Raw genomic sequence first — 23,693 nt, 5'->3', positions numbered from 1 at the left:
TAGATAGATAGATAGATAGATAGATAGATAGATAGATAGATAGACAGATAGATGGACGGATAGATAGTTGGATGGATGATAGATGGATGGATAGATAGAGATAGATAGATAGATAGATAGATAGATAGATAGATAGATAGCCTTTAGTGACCTTTTTGGAAGTTTCAAACTTTTCCAGAATGATCAAAATCCACATTTCCAGACACAAACGGTACACCAATGTGCCTATCTGCCCACAACTGCTCCAACTATTGCAGTTTCCCCTTTTTGTCTATTTGTTCATTGTTCTAACAAATCACTTACTCTTCAGAATTCACACTATCTCCCCAGTGGCTTGTTCATTAGGTTCATAGTCACACAGCTCTTGTTCTTTAAGTTCTACAGAAATTTGTTAAGCAGAGTAAATACAGAATATCTACTGGATTTATAGAATATCAGTCTGTCCCTTTTACCTTATGGACCCATACATCTGGCTCCCATTTTCTCTTGTTTCCATTGTTCCTGTCCTGGAATGGGATGGGTCTAAAGGAATGAACCAGTCTAGCTCCATCATTTCGCATATGAGGAGCCCAGTGGCTTGGCCAAGGTCAAATGGGTAGGAAGCAGAAGAGTCAGATTTGAAGAGAGACCCTCTGGTTTGAGGTGCCTCAGAATAGCCATCATTGTGAAGGAACATAGCAAATAGAAAACTAACCGGGTACCAGTTCTTTACCCAGCTGAACACTAATAAGTTGTCTATGATAAGAAACATCTTTCATAATATGTGAAAGTTTCTATTCCCTCTCCCGGGCCTTCCCTGTTTCTGGAAATTATACTGAATTTGTTGAAGAATTGCACTATTCTTATGGGCTCGTCTTTTTTTTTTTTGTCTTTTTCAGTTGTATATGAACATAGGTCAAGACTAGAAAAATCTTTACAGAAGGAAAGACTTGAACACAAGAAGGCAAAAGAAGGTAAACATTTTTTTCCCATTCGGTTCTCATGTTTTATTGTTTAGCATTCTAAAGCTTGGTGTGTTGGCTCTCCATTTGTTTTGAAGTGATGTGTCTGATAATTAACCCAGGGTCAGTGTCAGAAGGTAGACCCACTATATTCATTATTACACCAGGGCTCGAAGGAGTCAGGATTAGAATATACAACCAATGAAATTCTAGTCTAATTAATACATATTCAATTCAGCTAGACTTCTCAGATTTTTTAACCTTTATTTTCTATCTTAGAATCATCAGTTCCAAGGCAGAAGAGCAATAAGGACCAGACAATTGGGGTTAAGTGACTTGCTCAGGGTCACATAGTTAGGAAGTGTCTGAAGCCAGAATTGAACCCAGAACCTCCCTCCCTTCTCAAAGTCTCTATCTACCTAGCTTCCCCTTTCTTAGATATGTTTTTTAAACCCTTATCTTCCACCTCAGAATCAATACTATGTATTGATTCCAAGACAGAAGAGTGGTAAGGACTAGGCAATGGGGATTAAGTGACTTGCCCAGGGTCACACAGCTGGGAAGTGTCTGAGATCAGTTTGAACCTAGGACCTCCTGTCTCTAGGCCTGGCTCTCAATCCACTGAGCCACCCAGCTGCCCCCCTTAGATATGTTTTAATATAAGAAGGAGAGATGATCCTGCAGCCAGGGGTGGTTGTTAGTTGGGTCCTTGAGGGACAGACTTAGTGCCCATCACTAGATTTGTGCTCAAACTCTTTCTACCGTGGTGGATCTGACCATAATTTTCCTTGATCTCTGTGAGGCATTGATCATTTGGATGTAAAAAGCATTCATGGTCACCAAACAAAACAGGGAGGCAACATTACGTAGAGAGCGCCCTGGATTTGAAATCATGAAGTCATAGGTTCAAAAGCAGCTCGAGACTCCCAGTAGCCTTTGTGGTTCTGGACAAGTCATCGAACTTCTTTGAGCCTCAGTTTCCTTAAACTTAAAAGGAAGGATTGACCTCGAAGACCTCCAAGGTCTCTTTCAACTCTAAATGAATGATTCTAGGACCTTCTCTAAATTCACTTTTGGTATTTTACTTTTTTCTTTAATATCCTTTGTTGGCAAAAAATGGCTCTAGTAGACCAAAATTGAGATTTAATGTTTACAAGTATTAGCCAATCCTTCTGCCAGGTGACTCCCAAACCTGATGAATGCCCTTTGATTGGCAGGCATGCCTTTGTCAAATCGGATCATTCTTGGCTCAATGCAAATACCAGTTCTTGTATGAGAAGCAATGTGGGTTGGCATAATAGAATTTTTTTAATGAAAATTTTGAACAGCTCAGTTTCTTGGGGATTCTTCTAACTTTATTTTTTGTTTGTTTTTATTTTATTTATTTATTTTTTAAACCCTTAACTTCTGTGTATTGGCTCCTAGGTGGAAGAGTGGTAAGGGTGGGCAATGGGGGTCAAGTGACTTGCCCAGGGTCACACAGCTGGGAAGTGTCTGAGGCTGGATTTGAACCTAGGACCTCCCATCTCTAGGCCTGACTCAATCCACTGAGCTACCCAACACCCCTCTATTTCTTCTAACTTCAACAAACCTGCCTTTCCTGTTTTCTTGTGGTCACCCTAAAATTCAAGATCACAAAAGGCCTTCCTGTATTTTAGGGATTTGGAAGGGTAGATAACAAATGGTGTTAGTTGGATATCTTATTAAAGCCGGAGGTTGTCTTCTGAATAAAAATCATCAAGAAAAACCACAATAAGCATTTATTTAGAGCAGTGATTCCCAAAGTGGGCGCTACCGCCCCCTGGTGGGTGCTGCAGCGATCCTATTAATTGCTATTAAATTTTATTTTAATTAATTGCTATTAAAATTAAAAAAAATAATTTCCAGGGGGCTAAGTAATATTTTTTTTTTCTGGAAAGGGGTCGGGAGGCCAAAAAAGTTTGGCAACCACTGATTTAGAGCCTGCAAGTTTGTGGACTGTTTTACAAGCATCATTTTATCCTCCCCACAGTGGGAGGTAGATATTGTTATTAACTTCATTTTAAGGATAAAGTTTAAAGTGCGTGGAAATGTTTTGAGGAGAGTCTAGTAGCTTTCTTGTTTTCAGATTCTGAATGATTTTATGGAGCCATCTAGTGGACGATAAAGCTCAAGAACCGTTAAAGACTGTTTTGATGGCAAGATTTGAGCATTTCTGGTCTTCCAATCTTGAATGATTTTATGGTGCCATCTAGTGGCTCACGATAAATCATCCATGTTAAGGTTCTCCAATAGAATGAACACTACTAATCCCTGAGAAAACTCACTTTTGATAATATATATTTTCTTCAGGTTTTTAGATCAGTAGAAAATAAAAAAACATAGTTCCCTTCGATTTATTAACAAAGTGAGCTGAACAAAGCTGCCATGAGGAAGTGATTTAAGAAAAATGTAGTCTATTTCTTTAAGGGTTTATGAGATTTGTATTTTTCCACTTAGACTGGCCTCATAAAAGATCCCAGAATTCACTGCCTATCTGCCTGTCTCTCCTCTTTTTATTTCCTAGATTTTCTGGTTTATAAATTAGAAGCACAAGAAACACTAAATAAAGGAAGGGTAAGTTTTCCGTGTGCTTGCCTGTATGTGGTTCGGTTAGTAAGAACATTTGGTACCAAACCATTTGAATGGAAGATGCTAAAAAAAAAAATTCTGTTCCATTACACAAAGATTGATCCGTTGCCTACTGTATGCAAAGCACTGGGGATATGAGGATAGAGGGAATGGTCCATGTCCTCAAGGTCATCCATCGTTGGAAATAAAAAATAAAAATTAAAAAAAAAACTTGCTTCAGATCTAAGAAATATTATAAGATAAATAATGTTATAAGATGTTGAAATCTTATAAGAAATGTTATAAGATAAATAATAATAACGTTATCTCGTAATCGAAAAGAACGCAAATAGCTAACAATAAGAAAACACTTTACTTGCTACTTGAGTTGGGAGGTAATGAGGAGTTAGTGGTTTGGGGGAATGATAGCCACAGGAAAGTCACCTCCAAGATTTCAAGACACTCAGTAGTGACGTCCTGGCTAAGTTCCAACATTCTAGTGAAAGTCTTCTTTCTCTGAGTGTGGCTAAAGGTGGGCGATTCTGTACCCGAAGGGCTCCTGACGTCCCCAGAGAGTGGAATTTACGAGTGTGAGAACTCATCACCCCGAGAGGCTAAGAAACTTGTCCGTGGTCCTATAGGGATGGAGAGACAGATTCAAACCCAGGGCTTCTTGGCTCCCAAGTTTCGCCTACTGTCTACGATGCTACGTCGGCTTATGTGGAGAAAGACAAACAGACTTTGGGGCAACGATTGAAAGAGGAAAATAAAATGCGTAATTTAGTTGACCCGTTTGGCTAGAATTAATTAGGTTTAAAGAGAGAGGAAGAAAGTACAATAAAAGGACTAAACCGAAGTCGACGGCGTGCTTTGGATGCCATTTTTAGGCAGGCTAGTCGGGGCTGCAGTGTCTCACACGTGTGGGATCGTGCCGTGGCCGAGGGTGGTTTCCCCGTGCTTTTTGCTTCCCCGGTTTCCACAAAATGTGGATTTCTCTTGGCCGTTGTTAAATATTGGCCAGCTCAAAAACCCGTAAGCTTGTCCCTGTAGCTGAAAGTCTCTGGGTATTAACTGCAAGAGGAGAATAAATGTGTGGCTCCTCTTAGTTGGATGGTGTGCAGTGTGTGGATGTGGAGGTCAGCCATAAGCTGGCCAGGTGGCATCCATCGTGGGAGAGTCCTGGCAGTACAGAGCGAGGCTGAGCTCCCCAGCAGCTCCCTCCTCCCTAGCCTTGTTCTCGCAGAAGGGAAGGACCTCGAGCATCCTGAGACCTGAGCCTTGAGCTCAATTCCCGCCTGACTCAAGGACGTTTCTACCCGTCGAGGATGTCTCCGGTACATCCCAACCGAATGGCAGCTTCCTGAGGTCAGGGAAATTTCTTTGGTTTATTATTCATGTATCTCCTGTACCTCACACAATGCCTGGCACACAGCCAATGCTTAATTGGACCAGCTGCTTGCTGAACTGAGTTTGAATCCTCACTCTGCCCCTCACCACATGAGTCACCTTGAACAAAATTCTACGTCTAGACCTGAATTTGCTCAACTGTGAAACGAAGCGTTTGGGCTAGATGACTATTTTTTTTTAAAGCCCTTACCTTTTTCTGTTTTAGAATCAATATTATGTATTGGTTCCAAGGCAGAAGATCTGTAGGCAATGGGGGTTAAGTGACTTGTCTAGGGTCACATAGTCAGGAAGTGTCCGAGGCCAGATTTGAACCTAGGACTTCTCATCTCCCTGACTCTCCATCCACTGAGCCACCCAGCTGTCCCTGGCTAGATGACTTTCTAGGCTTGTTCCTTATATAAAAAATAAGTGTGTTAATTTGGAGCTCAAAAGATCTTAGTGGTCCACCCCTCCAACCCTTTCATTTTATCAATGAGGCTCAGAAAAATTAAAATTTAACTTACCAAGATCCTTGACTCAGGTGGCAAGTCCTGGAGGCTAGATTGGAAACCAGCATCCCGAGGACTTCGAGTCCAACACTTGCACTGCAGATTCACTCTTTGTCATTACTTAAGTAGGACAGTCCCACCTGCCCCTTTCGGCCTTACTCCTGGCGTGAAATAATACCATTCTAGTCCTGAATTGAATTTAGAGCCCGGATCATTCTCTCGGTAGCTCCAGGCTGAGATTCATCCGAGGCAGAGCTAGTGTCTTTGGGTTGACTTTTTTCTTCTTCGATTTTACAGCAAGATTCCAACAGCAGATACAGTGCATTGAATGTACAACATCAGATGTTGAAAGTGAGTATTCAATAAAATATGGCCCTTAAAAACGGCCCCTCTTGGTGAGTGAAGGGATGAATGAACCGCTCCTTAAGGTGATTAGTGACCCCGGTCCATGGAGTGATTAAGGGAAGGTTGGAGGAGATCAATGGGCACGAATCCACAGTGGATAAAATAGGGACGTAGTGAGAAATGATGGATGCTCATTGCCCTTCTCCGTCGTCACTTAGCTGGATTCTGCATGTTTAGCTTATTTTATTTTTCCTCATCATTCAGCCAACTTGTTCCCTCATCCTTCTTATTGCTGTCCTTGGCATCACTTGAGTTGTGTTTATTTTGAATGTATTTCTCCCCTTATTAGGCTTTATTTTGTTTTTTTAAACCCTCACCTTCCGTCTTGGAGTCAATACTATGTATTGGTTCCAAGGCAGAAGAGTGGTAAGGGCTAGGCAATGGGGGTCAAGTGACTTGCCCAGGGTCACACCACTGGGAAGTGTCTGAGGCCATATTTGAACCCAGGACCTCCCATCTCTAGGCCTGGCTCTCAATCCACTGAGCTACCCAGCTGCCCCCCCCCTTACTAGGCTTTAAGAGGGCCTTTTCTGGACAAAATCGGCGTCAGCTTAGCAAAGAATGAATAAGTCTGTGAAAATGAACTTTGGGATGCACAGATATTTCAAGTACTATCGGAGGCATCCGATTTGTACTTAGAGATTCTCTTTCTTTAGTCCTTTAGCAAAATTCATTCATTTACAACAGAAGAAAAAACTATTTCTATCCGGCCAGTAGAAGTGACCTTTGTTCTTCCCAAAAGGACATTCTTGGTGACACACAAACCCGAGTCTGTCCCCGTGAATGGCGGCTCTTAGATTTATGTCTCTTCTTCACCTGAATGATGAGGGTTGGAGGAGCCGTACAAAAACTCTTTCTTGAAATCGAAACCCTGCCTGCTTCCTGAGGGTATATCAGGTGGAGTAAGTAAGTCACGGCATTCTTTCATGGAGGATCGTTGAAAGTAATGGGATTAATATCCATTGAGAGCAGGAGGCAGGGAAATCACAGACCCGGCATCAAAGGCTCTCCTAGCCGTGCGGGGCGTTGCAGTGCAGCCAGGGAACGTGAACCCCGAGGGAAGCATCTTTGACATTCCGGATTTGGGGTGCCGAGTAGAGCAGAAGACGAGGCAGTGTTTGAGAATGAGATTGGCGTGGTGGTGGAGGGGTGAGACGGATGGGAAGTCTGAGGGAACAGAGACTTTGTTACACATTTTTGAAGCTGGGGATCCCACGGATCTCACAGCGATTTTTCTCTTTTTTCCATTCACCCCCTTCAAAGATTTAGCAAAAAACCTTGTTTTGACATGTCGACCATACCTTGGCTTTAATTCCAACCCATTTGTCTGGTTCAGAGATATATAGAGAAAAGGACGGGCAGAAGGAGAAAACATTCGTGCCTGTACTCCGGAGGGTTGGATTCAGGGTGGTTTTTGCGCCCCCTTCTTGCTATGCTTTAGTCACGGGGGCAGAGGACACGTCTGCAGAGCCCTCTTTTCCATTGTTCACATGCCACGTTTTCTTGTTTATTTTTTAAAAACACTTACCGTTTATCTGAGAATCAATACTGTATATTGGTTCCAAGGCAGAAGAACGGTAAGAGACAGGCGATCGGGGTTAAGGGACTCGAGGCCAGGAAGCGCATGGACATGCCACATTTTTTGATGGTTCCATTTTGGTCTCTGCAGAGTCAGCATGAAGAGCTGAAGAAGCAACACAGTGACCTAGAAGAGGAGCACCGAAAGCAAAGTGATGACTTCAGTCGAACCTTCAGTGATCACAAGCAGAGATACCTCCAGCTTCAGCAAGAGAAAGAGCAGGAGCTCTCCAAACTCAAGGGTATTCCAGAGAGCACTTTGGGCGGCTTTGGAAGGAAGAACACAATGCTTCCTTATTAGCTCTTTAATAATAATAATAATAACTAGCGTTTTTATAGAGCTTTAGAGGTAACGTCATTTACCTTCCCAATAAGTGTGAAGTAGGTGCTGCTATTCTCATACCCATTTTGTAAATGGGGCACAAGGTAAGCATTTTGCCCCAGGATCACAGAGTTAGTATAGGAGGCAGGATTAGAACTCAGGACTTTCTGATCTAAGTCTGGAGCTCTCTATCTACTACCACCTAGGCTCCTCTTGACAGAAATTAATATCATAGAAAGCAAGCCTTTTGAATGAAAGCACTATAGTTTAAAATTTTATCCTAATGTCCCCAGGACCGAGAGTCATGTCTTATTCCTATTAGAAACTTTTTTTTTCTAACTTTTACTTTCCATCTTAGAATCTTAGAAGTATACTGGCTCCAAGGCAGAAGAGCAGGAAGGGCTAGGCAATGAGGGTTAAGTGACTTGCCCAGGGTCACACAACTAGAAAGAGTCTGAAGCCAAATTGGAACCCAAATGACATCCCCCCCAACCCCCCAGCCTGGCTCTATTAGAAATTTTACAAAAATTATTGAGTTGAATCTGTAGATGATCTTTCACTTAACCCAGAGATCTGACAATCCCAAGAATCCGCTCTTGCTCTAAGTCACTCTTCCCTGCACACTCTTATTGGTCCTAGATCTGGGGGAAGTGGGAAGAAAATTTCACATTGTGTTGAACATTTTACAAATATTGTCTCACTTGACCCTCACCATACCCTCCAGAGGTTGGTGTTTTTATCCCAGTTTTACAGTTGAAGAACTTGGGGCAAAGGTTAAGTGACTTACCCAGGGTCATAGCGCCAATTAGTGTCCGAGGCCAGATTTAGACTTAGGTCTTCCTGACTCCTGACCCGGGCACTCTGACCACTATACCACCGGCTGCCTCTAAGAGAGGAACTGGAGATACAACAATGAAACAGTCCCACATTCATTGGGGTAGGGGAGGAAAAATGACAATGTAGATGTAGACAGGGATACAGAGGCAAAACTGTGCGTAATTTAGTATGAAGAGCAGTTAATAGTAGGTCAAGGTATCCAGAAGGTCTTATAATTGTCATCGAGTATTTATTATGCCCTTCCTGGGTGCCAGGCACTGTGCTGAGAGCTGGGAGTCCAAAGAAAGGCAGAAACAGAGAAAAATGGAGACTCCAAGTCCTTGATGCATCGGTACCTAGGGGGATCGGCTTATGGTGGGAACATAACTTGATTCCAGCAGAGCATCTGAACCCAGCATGGCTTCATTAAGACCAGGGATTAAGAGATTGCTAGACTTGGAGTCAGAGAACCCCGAGTTCAAGTCCTGCCGCAGACACTTCTCTCTGTTTCACTCTGGGCAAGTTCCTTCTTGGTTCCTCTGCAAAACAGTAATAATAGGAAAAACCAACTCTCAAGGTGGTTATGAGGATCAGAGGAAATCCTGGGTGTGGAGTACTTTGTGAACCTTGAAGTCCTCTCTTCACCTTCGCTACTGTCCCATCCTTGCGTCCTCCCAGCCTCTGATGTCCTGCCTCAGTTGCTGTTTGCCCTAATTATGTGGTCACTCACGCCCAGTGACCCAGGTCCCACCCTGGAGGCAAAGGAGCTTCACAGGGTCATCTTTAGGCTCACATTTCAGCCTTGTTGCCCTTTGTTTATGAGGAGCAGCTAGAATCCTTCTTCATGAGAGTATTCGTCCCTTGTCTTTGTCTCATTTCTCCCGGTTCCCAGATACCTGGCCATTGATTCTTAGACTACGACTACGTTTCCTACCAGACAAGGGTGAGGGAAGGACCCACAAACAGACCCATAATCCCCTTCAGCCCTGGGATGCAAGTTGTTTCCCAGCCCTTGATCACAGCAGCCCTCTGCCATTTTGACTATTGGGCCACCGCAGGGACCAGGGGATGGAGATGAGAAGAAGCAGCAAGGAGCCCCCTTGAAAAGCATATGGAAGAAGTGGGCATAAATAAAGAGAAGGAAGAAGGGGCTGGGCACTGCCACAGCCTAATAATAATAATAATAATAATAATAATAATAATAATAATAAACAACTTACACTTATATAATGCTTACTAGGGACCAGGCACTCTGTTAAGCATTTCATAATTATTGTCTTATTTGGTCCTTACAATAACCCTGGGAGGTAGTTGCTGCTGTTATCCTTTTTTTTTTATAACTTTTTTTTTATTTTAAACCCTTAACTTCTGTGTATTGACTTATAGGTGGAAGAGTGGTAAGGGTAGGCAGTGGGGGTCCAGTGACTTGCCCAGGGTCACACAGCTGGGAAGTGTCTGAAGCCGGATTTGAACCCAGGACCTCCCGTCTCTAGGCCTGGCTCTCAATCCACTGAGCTACCCAGCTGCCCCCAGCTGTTATCCTTTTTGCAGATGAGAAAATTGAGTCAAACAGAGGGTTAAGTCATTTGCCCAGGGTCACACAGCTAAGGAAGTATCTGAGCTGGATTTGAATTCAGGTCTTACTGACTCCAGTGTACCACTTAGTTGCCCCTTAGGACAGAAGGAGAGAATCAAGACAGATCATTCCTCTGAAAGTATGATTTAATAAAAAAAAATCTGAGCTAAACTCACTAGGAAAACATGACATTTTCTTGATGAAATTTCTTTTTTTAAACCCTCACCTTCCATCTTGGAGTCAATACTGTGTATTGGCTCCAAGGCAGAAGATTGGTAAGGGTGGGCAATGGGGATCAAGTGACTTGCCCAGGGTCACACAGCTGGAAAATGCCTGAGGCCAGATTTGAACCTAGGACCTCCTGTCTCTGAGCTTGGCTCTCCATCCACTGAGCTACCGAGCTGTCCCCTTGATGAAATTTCTTAACTCCATTAAGCTCGTATCCCATAGTTCCCTCACACCATGGTAATGTTTAGCTGTGCACCAAAACCCCACAGTTACTTTAGACCCCTGTGGCCAACATGGAAAATTTTTCTAAAAATAAAAAAAAATTATTAAAAAAAAAAGATAAAGAACAGATGGGGCAGAAAGAAGATTCTGGAAGCCAGAGGATAGCTTTGGAAGGGAAGGGTCCCACCCTGCCATCCCCTTCCTCCACCCCAGGTCTTTGCACAATAGAGTCAAAGAGGAAACGTGAGATCTGGCTGGAGAGTCAGCATGAGGGCTCAGATCTCCAAATCCCCCCTGATGATGCTTGAGTGTGGCCTGGGGAGCATCGCTCCATCTCAGGCTCCTGAAGTCCGGTGAGGGGGCTGGTCACGATGTCTCTGAGAGCCTTCTCAGGCTAGACCCATCCTCAGAGATGAATCTCTGAGCCATTCAACAGCCGGTCCCATCAGAGAGTACCTGGGATGGTGTGCCCTAGGCTGCCTGCTTGGTTATATCATTCAGTAAAGTGTGAGACTTTTCACTTGTGTCAGAAGCAAAAATATTGATTCATTCATTTACCTCTTCTTTGACACCTTCTCCCCCCAAAAACATATGTGCCTGAAAGTAGTTCTGTCCCTTTTCCTATTTTCTTAGAGGACTTCATAGCTTCCTTTGGCACTAGCATTTCCTCCCATGTAGTTCTCCTTTTCCTCCTCCCTCTCCTCCTTCTCCCCCTTCTCTTCTTCTTCCTCCTCTTCAGTTGGCCCCCCGATTTTATTCATGTAAGGAAGGGCCCCTAACCTCAAAGATGTACCCTTCCTCCCCAGCCTGGTACAACGGAGAGGGGAAGACATTGGCAGGAAGGGTCCCTGGTTTCCCATCCTGGCTTTGCTGCTCCAGCAAGTCTGTGAGCCATTTGGTCTCCGTTCCCCCGTATGTCAGGCAGTGGCACTGATGACCTCTGGAGGCCCTTGTGGCCGGACGCACGAATTTCTGCAAGTTGCTTAGGATGCGAGAGGGGGAAGGACTCGCTCAAGGTCCCACATGGAGTGTACGGTGTAAGAGATGGACTTTTAGCCCACGTCACCCCTACTTCACGGTCGCTTCTGTCTAATACTGCATGTTGGCCATGCCGTCCGGCACAACATGCCTGTTCACCCTTCTGTACGTCCCCCCGAGTCCTCCTCGTAACAGATATGCTGTCATTGAGAGCATTATTGATTGATTTACTTTTTCTACTGAAGCATCGCTACCACCCAGTGCAGTGCCAAACACGGGATGGATCCGTGCGTGTATACACACATACAATCTATTTCTAGATTCTGTCTCCGTTAAATGCACGTTTGGGGAAAGGGACACCATGGTGGCTAAGGAGAATTCTCTGGGGAATCTACAAGGAGGAAAAATTTGACCTTGGCTGTCCTGATAACCATCAGAAAGGCAGAGTTTAGTTGTAAAGGCAGAATTTGGTGGAAAATTTGATTTAACTAGAGGCAAAACATGACTGTGTGCTAGACAAAAGAGCTGGCCTGGGTTCAAATCCTGCCTCTGACACATCCCTGGCTAAGGTACTTGGCCTGTCACTTCCCCCAGGTGCCCCTCTGCCTGGGGAGATGAGGTTTCTTCCAGGTCTTCTCCTTTTCTTGTGAAATTGCAGGTTGAGTTTGAAAAAAAAGAAAAAGAAAAGGCAGAATGAATAGTTGATAATATATCGAATCAATTTTTTGCCAAATTACTTTCCAATTATTTGCCAAAATAAAAATGAAGAGGGAAATCTACTCAGAATTCAGGTATCTCTGATGCTGATGGGATATTGAGGGCCATCTAGTCAGGCTGACCATGAATAAGAATCTCTTACCATGGCCTTTATTCGGGTTCCTCTTCAACCGTTCTTGGTTGCCACACATGTGAAATTTGTTTTAGAAGACCAATTTGTGGCAATCACAATGAGAGGTGGTAGCTCTGCCCCTGAAAAAAAAAAGGATATCTCTACGTCCTTTGCTATAAAGATCACAATATTATAGACTTCCAGGAATTTTACCATATAGGTGTATGCATTCATGAAAATACATCTCCCCTGGGGCAGCCAGGTGGCTCAGTAGATTGAGAGCCAGGTGTAGAGATGGAACGTCCTGGGTTCAAATCTGGCCTCAGACACCTCCTGGCTGTATGACCCTGGGCAAGTCACTTAACCCCTCCACATTGCCCAGCTTTTACCGCTCTTCTGCCATAGAACCAATACATAGTATTGATTCTAAGACGGAGGGTAAAGGTTTAAAAAAATTGCATCTCCCCAAGCTGAACTGCTTGTCTTTTGGGTAGTTTGTTTGCAGGGATTCGTGCCATTAAGTCAAACTGGTTTGGGGTCACTCAGTGAATTGATGCCATTGTGGTCATCACGTGGGTAGCAGCGCCTGCCTATGTCCCTGGTGATGAATCAGGGTGAAATAGATCTGTAAAGAAGACGAATCCTAGAACAGGATTTTGTGCTGAGGATGTGAGAATCATTTCATGGTACCACTCACTGTGCATGTCTTTTTTTTCCTCAAATAGAGACAGTTTACAATTTGAGAGAAGAGAACAGACAGCTCAGAAAGGCCCACCAAGACATACACACACAGCTCCAAGATGTAAAGGTGAGTTCAGCCAGACCCCAGCTCTCCCGGTGGTTTTGCTGCCCATGTTACCAAGTGCCACCCCCGAAGCGCCTGGTCCCCCTGGATCATCCAGAAGAGGGCAGCTCTCGGGATCACGCACGCCAGTGAGTTGAAGGAACCAGGCATGTTTTATCGTTTGGGAGAACAGGATAGCTCAAAGGGTCATCGTCGGGGAAGAAGGGTCACTGCCTCATAGAGTGGCGCTCGATCCAGCCTCTCCAAGGAGGGTGACAAAGGAGAAGCCCAGGACAATGAGTGGCATCCTTGCCTGGTCCTTACATTGGTCATGGGTCAGAAACTCTTCCTGGGACCCAGGGCAAGACCTTTTGGCTACAGGGTCTGCTATTCCCCTTGAGCCCTAGAGGAAGTGGCAAAGAAACAAATTTAAGTTTGATGGAAATACAAAACTCTTCCTCCCGATTAGTGATCTCATAGATTGAGAGATAGATGACTCCTTAGTGCTATCAAGGCCAGCCCTTTCATTTCCAAATGCAGACTCTGTGGCTCAGAAGGGTTAAATGATTTGCCCAGGCTGGCGAGTATTCTAGGAGGGAACTGGTCTTCCCAGTAAGCCCAGTGCCCTGTCCCCTACACTGGAGCATCCCAAGTGGAATGAACTGGCCTTGGAAGTTGTGGCCCCACCTCCCCAAAGGCCTTTGAGCAAAGGCTGGATAGCCACTCGTCCAGTATGTGAACGGGTCCTCCTTTTCAGCTATGGCTTTGACTCGATAGTGGTGATGGTGGCTGAGATCCCTTTTAGTTTTGAGGCTCAGGGGCCAAGCTCTGCCATTGGGGGAGGTCACTATAATGTTCTTTGGCCCCTAATATTCAATGTCACCCTTGCTTCCATCTTGCTTGACAGCCTTGGGGAGCTTCTCATGCCAAATGGTCACTTCTTGGCGATACAGAAGAGGAACGTGTTGAGGAGGAAAGTCAACATCAGGACCAGAGTGTGTCTTGATACAGTTCATAGGCAGACACTGGCTGGGTTTCTCTGAAGGGGGTTAGGACCACTTGGCACACCAATCTGTGCCGAAGGATTATTGAGAGCTCTGCCGAGCTCTATATGAGTCAAGTTCAGTCATGGCGGCGGTCATCTGTTAAACGCCTACTGTGTGCTAGGGATGCAGAGAAAGGCAAAAGACAGTCCAGCCTTTTAAGGAGCTCAGTGTAACAGAGAATACACATGAACAATTGTGCAAAAGTAAGCGTATGCATGAGAGATTGGTAATTACTGTCAGAGGAAAGGCACTGGCATGAAGGGTGCGCCAGGCTTCTTGTAGAAGGGGGAAAAGACACCGCTTTCCTCAAATACTAAGGATGGGAGAAAGCCCTTTGTCATCCGTGCATGTCCATTTTCAGAAAAAAAAAAACCTGTTCTATTTTGTGCAAGCGTACCTTGCTTTATATTTTTTTAAAAAAAGTCTTTCCGGAAAATTCAGCATCAGCAAAACTGATCAGAATGGGAATCCTAACGTATATGGGTTAGGAAAGAATCACCAGCCAGTGTTGGAAGAAATCTAGGCAGGTCGGTTATTCTTCTTCAAGGAGAGAGCTCTGGTCCTTTGGAACTTTGCCTCAAAAATGTCCACGTAGCCTTGGGCACATCCCCAAGGATTGCCCTCAGTCCGACTGTGGTCCTTTGTCTTTAGGACTGCACTGTTTTAGCAACCGAGGCACAAGTCAGATGTGTTAATAAAAAAATCACAAAATCCCAGCATCAGCATGGGAAAAAACCTTGGGGATCATCCGGCCCAAGGGTCGTCAGCGTGGTGGGAAATCACAGAGCCCATCTGGTAGAGCCCATGAACCTCTTCTCACACTCATGTTTTTAAAAATTATTTAACCTGGAAAGAAATGCTCAATATCAATGAGAAGTTAGTGAAAAGAAGGATTGAAATCTTTACCGAAGTTCAGTGATCCCCGCCCTCCCCCCCCCCAATAAATTTGCCCACAATCCTCCTATGAACATTGGGTTAATCTTTACCTATCTGAGTCCATTGATTCCTGCTCCCCCCCCTAATAAATTTGCCCACAATCCTCCTATGAACACTGGGTTAATCTTTACCTATCTGAGTTCATTGATTCCTGCCCCCCCTAAAATATTTGCCCACAATTCTCCTATGAACACTGGATTAAGGACTCTGGTCTAGCCCCAGTTTAACAGGTTTTTTTTTTTTAATATAGATAGGGTGGCCTAGAGGCAAATTGACTTTTCAGAGGTCACTCAGCTAGGAAATGATGATTTGAACACAAGTCCTCACACTCCCCTTTGAGCCGTTATGCCTAGGTGTTCCTATTTGACTTTTGACTTCATTTTCTATAGACTCACTGATTATGTTCAAAACTCTCTTAAGTCTTAAGTAATAAATAAATGTACATATAAAACTAAAACTAACTAAATAAACAACAATAAGAGTTTAGATCAAAGCAGGTGGAACGTCAGAGCTTGGTTTTTTCACTGGGGGATCTTCTTTTGTGGTGTGGGGAGGTGGGTCTTGGAAAGTCAGTTTGCCGAGTTCAGAACAGTGCGCGGTCGTGTGGCTGCCGCCTGACGGAGAAGCCTGCGCTTTGACGTCTTAAAGCTCAACGTGTACAAATTCTTTTTTCATGTAGCAACAGCATAAGAATTTACTGACCGAGCACGAACACCTAGTAGTGACTTTGGAAGACCACAAGAGCGCGCTAGCGGCTGCGCAGGTTAGGAGTGTGACAGCCTCTCCTGATGGGTTCTCGTCCAAGGCCACTTCTGTTTCTGATTCCTCAGTGCATGTAGCCTCTTGTAAGGGACTCTCCAGTGAGCTGCCGCTGGAGCCAGCCAACGCGGGGAAACTGTGCATGCTCTAAGCGTTTCCAGCTCTCCTCTCTTCACTGCTCCTTCTCTCCCCACTGAATGAATGAAACGAAACCCTTAGGTGGGTGCCTTTGTCCTGGAGGCACTATGGGTGGGTATTCCTGAATCTGTAGCGAGGAGACAGAGAGGCAAGCCAAGTCCTGGCTTTGCCCTTCTCTTAGGAGGTGTCCTCCGTGCCAGGTGGGGGGAGTGTAGAAGACCTGCTCCCGCTGGGGAATTTTCACTAAGTTGCCTTTTAAGATCTCTTGGATTCTAGAGACCAGAGAAATTATCTGCTTTGAGGGGGTGTTGTTTTTCCCCCAACCATGGATGCAGCTTATGATCATGAATACTCATGCAGAGATATTATTAGATGCGAGGCTCATGCTTTGTTTTGACATGGTAAATCTATTAACTTTGAAAGCAAGAGCGGCAGAGACGTCTTAGCAACAAGAAGCAAGCTCGATCTGAGGTCGAGCAGGATTGGAGCAGGGTACCCCAGTGAGGTGTGGGCTGCTGCTCCCAGAGAGTCCAGAGTGGGAACTGCACCTGGATGGACGGGTTATCTCTGGGGCCCCTACTTGACTCACCTCAAAAAAGAAACTCAACAGTTCAAGGGAGAGAACAATCAGCTGAGCTCCTGTAGGAAGGGAAGGGAAAGGGGCTAGGAATAGCCTTTTAATATGGAAATTGTGATTATGGTAGGAAGTCTTCTTTTCCCTTCTCTCACACTTTTTTCCAGAAGGTAGATAGTGCCAGGAGAAGCCAAGGTGCCAGGAGAGTGGGAATCCCCAAAGGGGAGGACCCTGGGAGGGTAGGGGGAAGCCCTCCAAAGATGCTGCTGCCCAAAGGGTGTCTCTCCTCCTTTCATTCTCATTCCAGAAGTTATTTGTGTGTACTGATTTTTTAAAAACTTAAATTAGTTTGACTTCATGAAATGGTCGTCTCAGTTAAACTCGTGTATGAAGAAATCCTGCTGAGGAGAGGAAGGATAAAGAGGGTTCTATGGCTTCCAGGCCAGTGGTGGAGCCTGGTGTAAAAACAAGGGCCCCTGCCCCCTGATCCTGGCCTCTCTCCACTCTGTCAGCCTACTGTCCTTTAACAAAAGGTCCTCGTTAAAATCTTACCCACCCACCCTGTCAGTTTAGCCCCATCAGCTTCTTACCTCTGAACAGCCATTTCTTTTCATTCAGTTCAGCATTTAATAAGCACTTTGTGTGTTCCAGACACTGTGCTGAGTTTAAATGGAGACAAAAAGGAAATGGAGCCTGCCCTCAAGGAGCTTATGTTCTAGGAGGGTCACAGTAATGGGGGAGAAGGGCGCCTCAGGAGGTGGCGGAAAGCACTAATTGGGGGAATCAAGAAAAGTCCTTGTGCAACTTGATCTGAGCCTTGAGTGCCTTTTGAGAAGCTGAGGTGAGGAAGGAGAACATTTCAGGCATGGGGGATGGCCTGAGCAAAGGCAAGCTGGCAGGAGATGGGAGTGTTATCTAGGAGGAGTTACAAGGAAGTCATGGGAGGGTAGGACTCAAGGGAAATCAGTTTGGTCAGTCCACAAGCCCTTTTAAAGCACATACTGCTGCGGGCTAAGCACTGTGCTTATTGTTGGGCTACAGCAAAAGGCAAAACTAGTCCTTGCCCTAAAGAAGTTGATGGTGTCACAGGAGACAGGACATGTAAGTGCTGTGTGCATATAAAATATCCAGACTGGTTTTGTGGTTCAGCCATGTCCAACGCTTCATAACCCCAGCTGGAGTTTTCTTGGCAGAGATACTGACGTGATTGGCCATTTTCTTCTTCAGCTCATTTTATTGATGAGGAAATAGAGGCAAACAAGGCTTGGGATTTTATTGGTAGGGAAACTGGAGTGGTTTGCCATTTCCTTCTCCATCTCATTTTACAAATGTGGAAAGTGAGGCAAACAAGGTTAAGTGACTTATGTAGGGTCACACAGCTAGTAAGTGTGTGAGGTCAGATTTGAATTCAGGACTACTCAACTCCAGAACTAAAATTCACCAGTTACCATAGTGGATAGAAGGTGATTGGAAAGAGGAAGGCATGAGTACCTTAGAAACATAGGTTAGAGTAAGTTTGTAAGGATTTTACAATTCCAGGTATGGAGTTTATATTTTATCCAAAAAGGAAACAAGAAAGTCGGCAATCTCCCGAAAAAAGAGAATGGTCCTCGGGGCAGCTGGGTAGCTCAGTGGATTGAGAGCCAATCCTAGAGAAGGGAGATCCTGGGTTCAAATCTGGCCTCAAATACTTCCTAGCTGTGTGACCCTGGGCAAGTCCCTTAACCCCCATTGCTAGTCCTTACCTCTCTTCTGCCTTAGAATCAATACACATTGATTCTAAGATGGAAGGTAAGAGTTTTTTGTTTTTTTTTTAAAGAGGAGAATTGCCATTTGGGCAGATTCCTTTGGTCCCTGTGTAGAAAGAAGATGTTTTCAGTGGGATGAGAGACCAGAGGACAGAAACCTAACTGGAGTTGATGGCTTTAGTCTAGGAAAGAGGAGACAAGAGCCTGGAACAGGAGAAGAGGGAACAAGTGTTATGGAGTTAATACTGATAGACTTTGCCATCCGATTGGCTACGGAGGGCAAAGATTCCAAGACCAAATGGTTGGAAGGTTGGTGTGATGCTTGCCTGTGAGAGTTTGATACAGCATATTTCAGAGGGAAAGTAATGAATCCTCTTTGGGCTATAATGAGTTCGAGATGCTGACCCAGCACTCAGGTAGCGATGTCCAGCAGGCAGCGGGTAATGTGAGGCCATAGCTCACGAGAGAGACAAGGGCTGGAGTCAGTGGAATAGAGAGGATAACATCAGGTGAGTGCAGTGGAGAAGAGAAGAGGCGCAGGACAGAGCTCTCCGTCGGGTATCCTCCCGCCTAAGGGGTGGAATGTGGATGATGTTACAGTTAAAGAGAACGAGAAGGAAGATTTGGACTGATAGGAGAACGGGGAGAAAGCGATGGCACACAAACTCTGCAGAGAATCTCCAGGAGGATGTAGCCTGAGTGGCTTTTATTCAGAAGCCAGAATGCAAGGGGTTGAGCCGTGAGTGAGGAAGATGGAAGCAGTGAATGTAGCCAGCTTTTTTTTAGGAATTTGGCTATAAAAGGGAAGAGAAGGGAGGATCATTTGAAGGAATGTCAGGGTCTAGAAAAGGGGAAGTTCTCATCAGGTTTGTAGAAAGCAAAGAAGGAACCAGTGGTCAGGGAGGTGGAAGTCTGTAAAGAGAGGAGATGATGGATAGCTAGGTGGCTCAATGGATTGAGAGCCAGAGTCAGCCCTAGAGATGAGAGGTCGTGGGTTCAAAACTGACCTTAGACACTTCCTACCTGTGCGACCTGGGCAAGCTACTTAATCCCAATTGCCCGTTCTTCTGCCTTGGAACTGATACGTAGTATTGATTCTAAGATGGATGGTAAGGGTTTGAGAGAGAGACACACACAGAGAGAGACACAGAAAGAGACGAGAGAGAGAGAGAGAGAGAGAGAGAGAGAGAGAGAGAGAGAGAGAGAGAGACAGAGAGAGAGACAGAGAGAGAGACAGAGAGAGACAGAGAGACAGAGCGACAGAAAGACACAGAAAGAGATAAGAGAGAGATAAGAGAGAGACATGATCTAAGGGGCATGCTCCTGGAAAGATAGGAAAGAAGGGGACTGAGGGCACAGGTACATTTGAGTCATTTAGTAACAATATAAAAGAATTAGTGGCCCAGTGGGGGAAAGCAGAAGGCAGTCAAGAAATTGGCATTTGAGGTCCTTGGAACAAAGTTCATCATCTCTTTTCACCTGTGTTCCCAACCTTGGCTTGTGACTTCTCCACCTCCTTGTCAGCATAAGACGACTTGATGTTGCCAAATGTATTCACATTTTAAAATATTTGATTGCTTTCAACTGAGGAAAAGACTATAACGGATAATGGAAACGGATCGGCATTTGTCTAAGCATATTTTCAGTAGATTTTTATGTAGTAGAGTAAGAATTATACAGCTGGCTCATTTGTAAAAGTGGCGTTTATTAGAAAGTAGAGAAAATAATAAGAATTCTGACTTCTTTTGTATGCAGCTTGGGAAATTAACATCTGTCCTCAATAATTTTTCCATGTTTTCCTTAGAGCTCTAATTTCTAATTTGCATGTACTCTGTAATGGTGAAGCATGTCAAAATAAGACTGTCTAATGCATGGAAACCATCTGCATATTTTACAAAACTGGAGTCTAGCTACGCTATGTATGTGATGCCGGGAACCTAGATTCATAGTATGCTGCCTTTGAGTGACATATTTTTCCCCTCTTAAATTCCACAATTTGCATCCAGACCCAAGTAGCAGAATATAAACAACTAAAAGATACACTGAATAAGATTCCAAGCTTCCGAAAACCAGATAGAGTGGAAGAACCAAATGTCGTCCAGGTAGCACCTTCTCGCCCAGCTGATTTCACCACCAAAGAGAAGAAGATAACTGAGGAGCCAAAAGAGGTAATAACAATGAAACTGTTTCCATTAACAAGCATTTATTTTCTTTCTCTCATATCCTTTTTCCCTCTCGTTGAAAAAGAAGGAAGATCAACCCCCTGTAACAAATAATCATAATCAAGCAAAACAAATTTCCACATTGATTCTGTCCAAAAATGCCTGGTTCATTCTGCACCTTGAGTCTCACAGTCCTCTGTGTGGAGGTAGGTTACATCTGTTGTCCTGGCTGAATAGAGCACCAATCATTCTTAAGTTGTCTTTTCCACTGGTTTTATTTTTTGTATAAATTGTTCTCTGCAACAATGAATGTTTAATGTTTGGATTTTCCCCCCATCTTTGACCAGTCGAGTTATCGTGGAAGTGAGTTGATCAGTCCTGCCAAGTTTGCCAATCATCTCTAATCAAATAAACATTTATTGTGTTCCCTAGAAATTCAAAGTCTAGGGTTATAAAGACAAGATAAAAGAATTATCTCAGAATCTTCGGTCTTTATCTATTGGTTTTACCTCTTCCTATCAATTTGTATGGCTGAGAAACCTTATCATGATTCAAAATTAACCAAAATGTAATTAAATGGTTCCCAAGAACAATCCAGGTGGACTTTGAGCTGATCCTCGGTGTCTGTACTTTTGTTTTTGTGGGATGCTTTTATTTATGGTAGCCATCACTGGTATCTGCCCTGTTGATCTGAATAATCTTGTTTGAATGAGTATACATCAATTAATCAAGAACATCGATTAGATACTGATCCTAATAAACTTAAGCTTAACATCCTACATTGATGAAGTAGATAGAGTGTGTGCCCAGTTTTGGTCCTGCCTTGGGCACTTATTAGGTTTGTGACCTTCTCCCTGCCTTCCTGTAAAATGAGATTAGGTCTCTTAAGTTCTCTTTCAGCCCAATCTACAATCCCATGATATTAATGGGCAGCCACTGTGCTGGATTCAGGGGACAAAAAGACAAAAATGTGCCTTCAAGGAGCTTCCATTTAATCAGAGTAAATGAGGTGGGGTGCCTATGAGGCCGTTTGCACTGCCAGAGTGGTCAGCAGACCCCCAAAGCTCAAGATCTGCTCCAGGTTACTATCCGTATTGAAAGAGTTTAGTTTATGCTCCGTGTAATCGATTCCCTTCGGGATGCATGCATCTTTCTCTGCACTAGCAGTAAACAAAGAACTGTCTTCCAGCAATGGTTCACTTCACCCCAATTATTTCTCTCTGGGCATCTCTGTCTTTCTGTCATTCCCTCACCGTCTTCTAATTTAAGGCAGCCTACTTCAGTGAATAGAGACGGAGCAAGGGTCAGGAGGCTGGGCTCGAGACACCCCCCTCTACCCTGATTTGCCATTTAACCTTGATTCAGTCATTTAGCTACTCAGTTCTTCAACTTCCACATCTGTAAAGTGGAGATAGTATTATCTGTTCAGACCCACTTCACGGGGATTTTGTGAAGATAAATGAGATATTTGTGAAAGCACTTGGAGCTCAAAGAAGAAAAAGATGCCATAAATCCAGGGTGTTCTGATGTCAGGACTAGCCTAGGTATGGAGAGGGAGCGAAAACCTACATCTAAAAGTTTGTCTTTCTCCCTTCTTTTTAGAAAACGTTCTCAAAATGCCTCTCTCACGCTCTGGTCTAGTTTCCCCAAATGTGATTAAATCTTATTTATTTAAAACTCGGTAGGTTAAAGAGAAAACTAGCTTTAAATTGGAGAAGTTAAACTCCCTTTAATAGCCAAAGAATGAAGCACATGATCAAGCTACCCCCCACCATGGGAAAGAGGTGCCCAGTTCGATAACTTGTCAGGAAGGGAGGGTGTGCTGGGGAGGGAGAGAAGTTTTTTGGTTCATTTTTTCTTTTCCATTTCCCCTCCTTTTGATGAAGGATCTCCATTTCACCTCTGTCTGCTTCAAATGAAGCCACTCCTGAAGGGACGGAAGCATGGGGACCACATTTCCACTTCAAATTCCACATTTCCTGTACCTTTACAGATAGAAAATGTGCCTTATTCTGGAACCCTCCCTAGCTAATTGGCAATGGCTAACAAGTGCTTCAGACAAAAAGACACTGGACTTTGAAATCAATGACACCGAATCCATATTTTGTTGTTTTATTATGTTATTGTATTGGCCACAATTTTGAAGCAGCTGGGATGATCAGATTTCATATTTGCAATCATTGCTAATACTGTTTATTTTCCTTAGGCCAAAGTATTGGATGAGAATCTGTTTACTTTCCATTTAATTTTTATTATTTTCCATTGATTATATGAGAACCTTTTAAAAAATGAATCGAAGAAAAAGACAAAGGAAGGCATTTCATTTTTCAAAGTTTGCCGTTTTGTTTTTATCTCAAGGGGAAAATGAGTAGAGAAATGCCTGCTATCTCACGTCAGATGAGCCGTTTGGACTTTATGCCCATCATCAGGCTCATGTGGTTGTCTTTTCTTTTTTAAGCCTTCACCTTCTGTCTTAGAATTGATACCGAATATGTATGCCAAGGCAGAAAAATGGTAAGAGCTAGGCAAGTGCGGGGTAGCTCAAGGCTTGCATCAGGACCAGGAGTTCGATGTCTTGGCTCTCTCCAAGCATGTGTCTGCATTTGATTGGGCGACCATGAAGATGCTGGCGTTTGACATAATATCTCCCTTTGAAATCAGGATTTTCTCCCATCCTTTTTCGGTCTAGGTTCCCCGCAGTAATGAAAAATGGCAAGACCGGGGGCAGGCTGTTGGGGAGAGGACGGAAGAGGCCAGGACCTTGCATCCCACCCCAAAAGAGATGGAGTTCCATCCTCAGAATATGCCAATCCAGCATGAGGAGGAGGAGGAAGAAGAGTCCAGACGGCGGGAGGAGGAGCCTGAGCACCAGGTTGAGGAAGAAAACAAGCGGGAGCTGGAGGAGGAGGAGATGGAGCAGGTGGGGCAGGCTGAGCGTCTGGTAGAAGAACAAGAGCATGAATGGAAGGAGCAGAAAGAGGAAGAAACCAACCTCCTGCCAGAGCATGCTCAGCCAGAGGTAGGAGCCCGGTTCTGGGCTATCTGCTTTGGGGATGGTGGGAGCGGACAGGGAACCCCGAGGTCAAGTCCATCCTGGCTGTGTGACCCTGAGCAAGTCCTTTCCTTCTCTGCGAAGCTCCCTTTCTGTCTCTGTACCATCTACCCCC

At 44.3% G+C, this 23,693-nt stretch overlaps 1 protein-coding gene across 4 annotated transcripts in view; it reads left to right on the top strand.

Annotated features, from left to right (window-relative positions):
* Window positions 1-23,693, top strand: part of GOLIM4 (golgi integral membrane protein 4) — a 119,579-nt gene that overhangs the window by 76,334 nt on the left and 19,552 nt on the right. For 2 of the 4 annotated variants that reach the window (XM_044670932.1, XM_044670930.1), the window contains exons 2-9: window positions 879-953; window positions 3,487-3,536; window positions 5,723-5,776; window positions 7,500-7,650; window positions 13,105-13,187; window positions 15,825-15,908; window positions 20,371-20,532; window positions 23,216-23,545. In XM_044670932.1, coding sequence (XP_044526867.1) covers window positions 879-953; window positions 3,487-3,536; window positions 5,723-5,776; window positions 7,500-7,650; window positions 13,105-13,187; window positions 15,825-15,908; window positions 20,371-20,532; window positions 23,216-23,545 — 989 coding nt within the window. The remainder of the gene's footprint in view (window positions 1-878; window positions 954-3,486; window positions 3,537-5,722; window positions 5,777-7,499; window positions 7,651-13,104; window positions 13,188-15,824; window positions 15,909-20,370; window positions 20,533-23,215; window positions 23,546-23,693) is intronic. The other 2 variants (XM_044670934.1, XM_044670933.1) reach the window with 1 other exon arrangement.

This window comes from Gracilinanus agilis, chromosome 3, assembly GCF_016433145.1.
Source record: "Gracilinanus agilis isolate LMUSP501 chromosome 3, AgileGrace, whole genome shotgun sequence".
In the NCBI taxonomy this organism is placed as follows: Eukaryota; Metazoa; Chordata; class Mammalia; order Didelphimorphia; family Didelphidae; genus Gracilinanus; species Gracilinanus agilis.
This window is presented reverse-complemented; position numbering and strand designations above follow the sequence as displayed.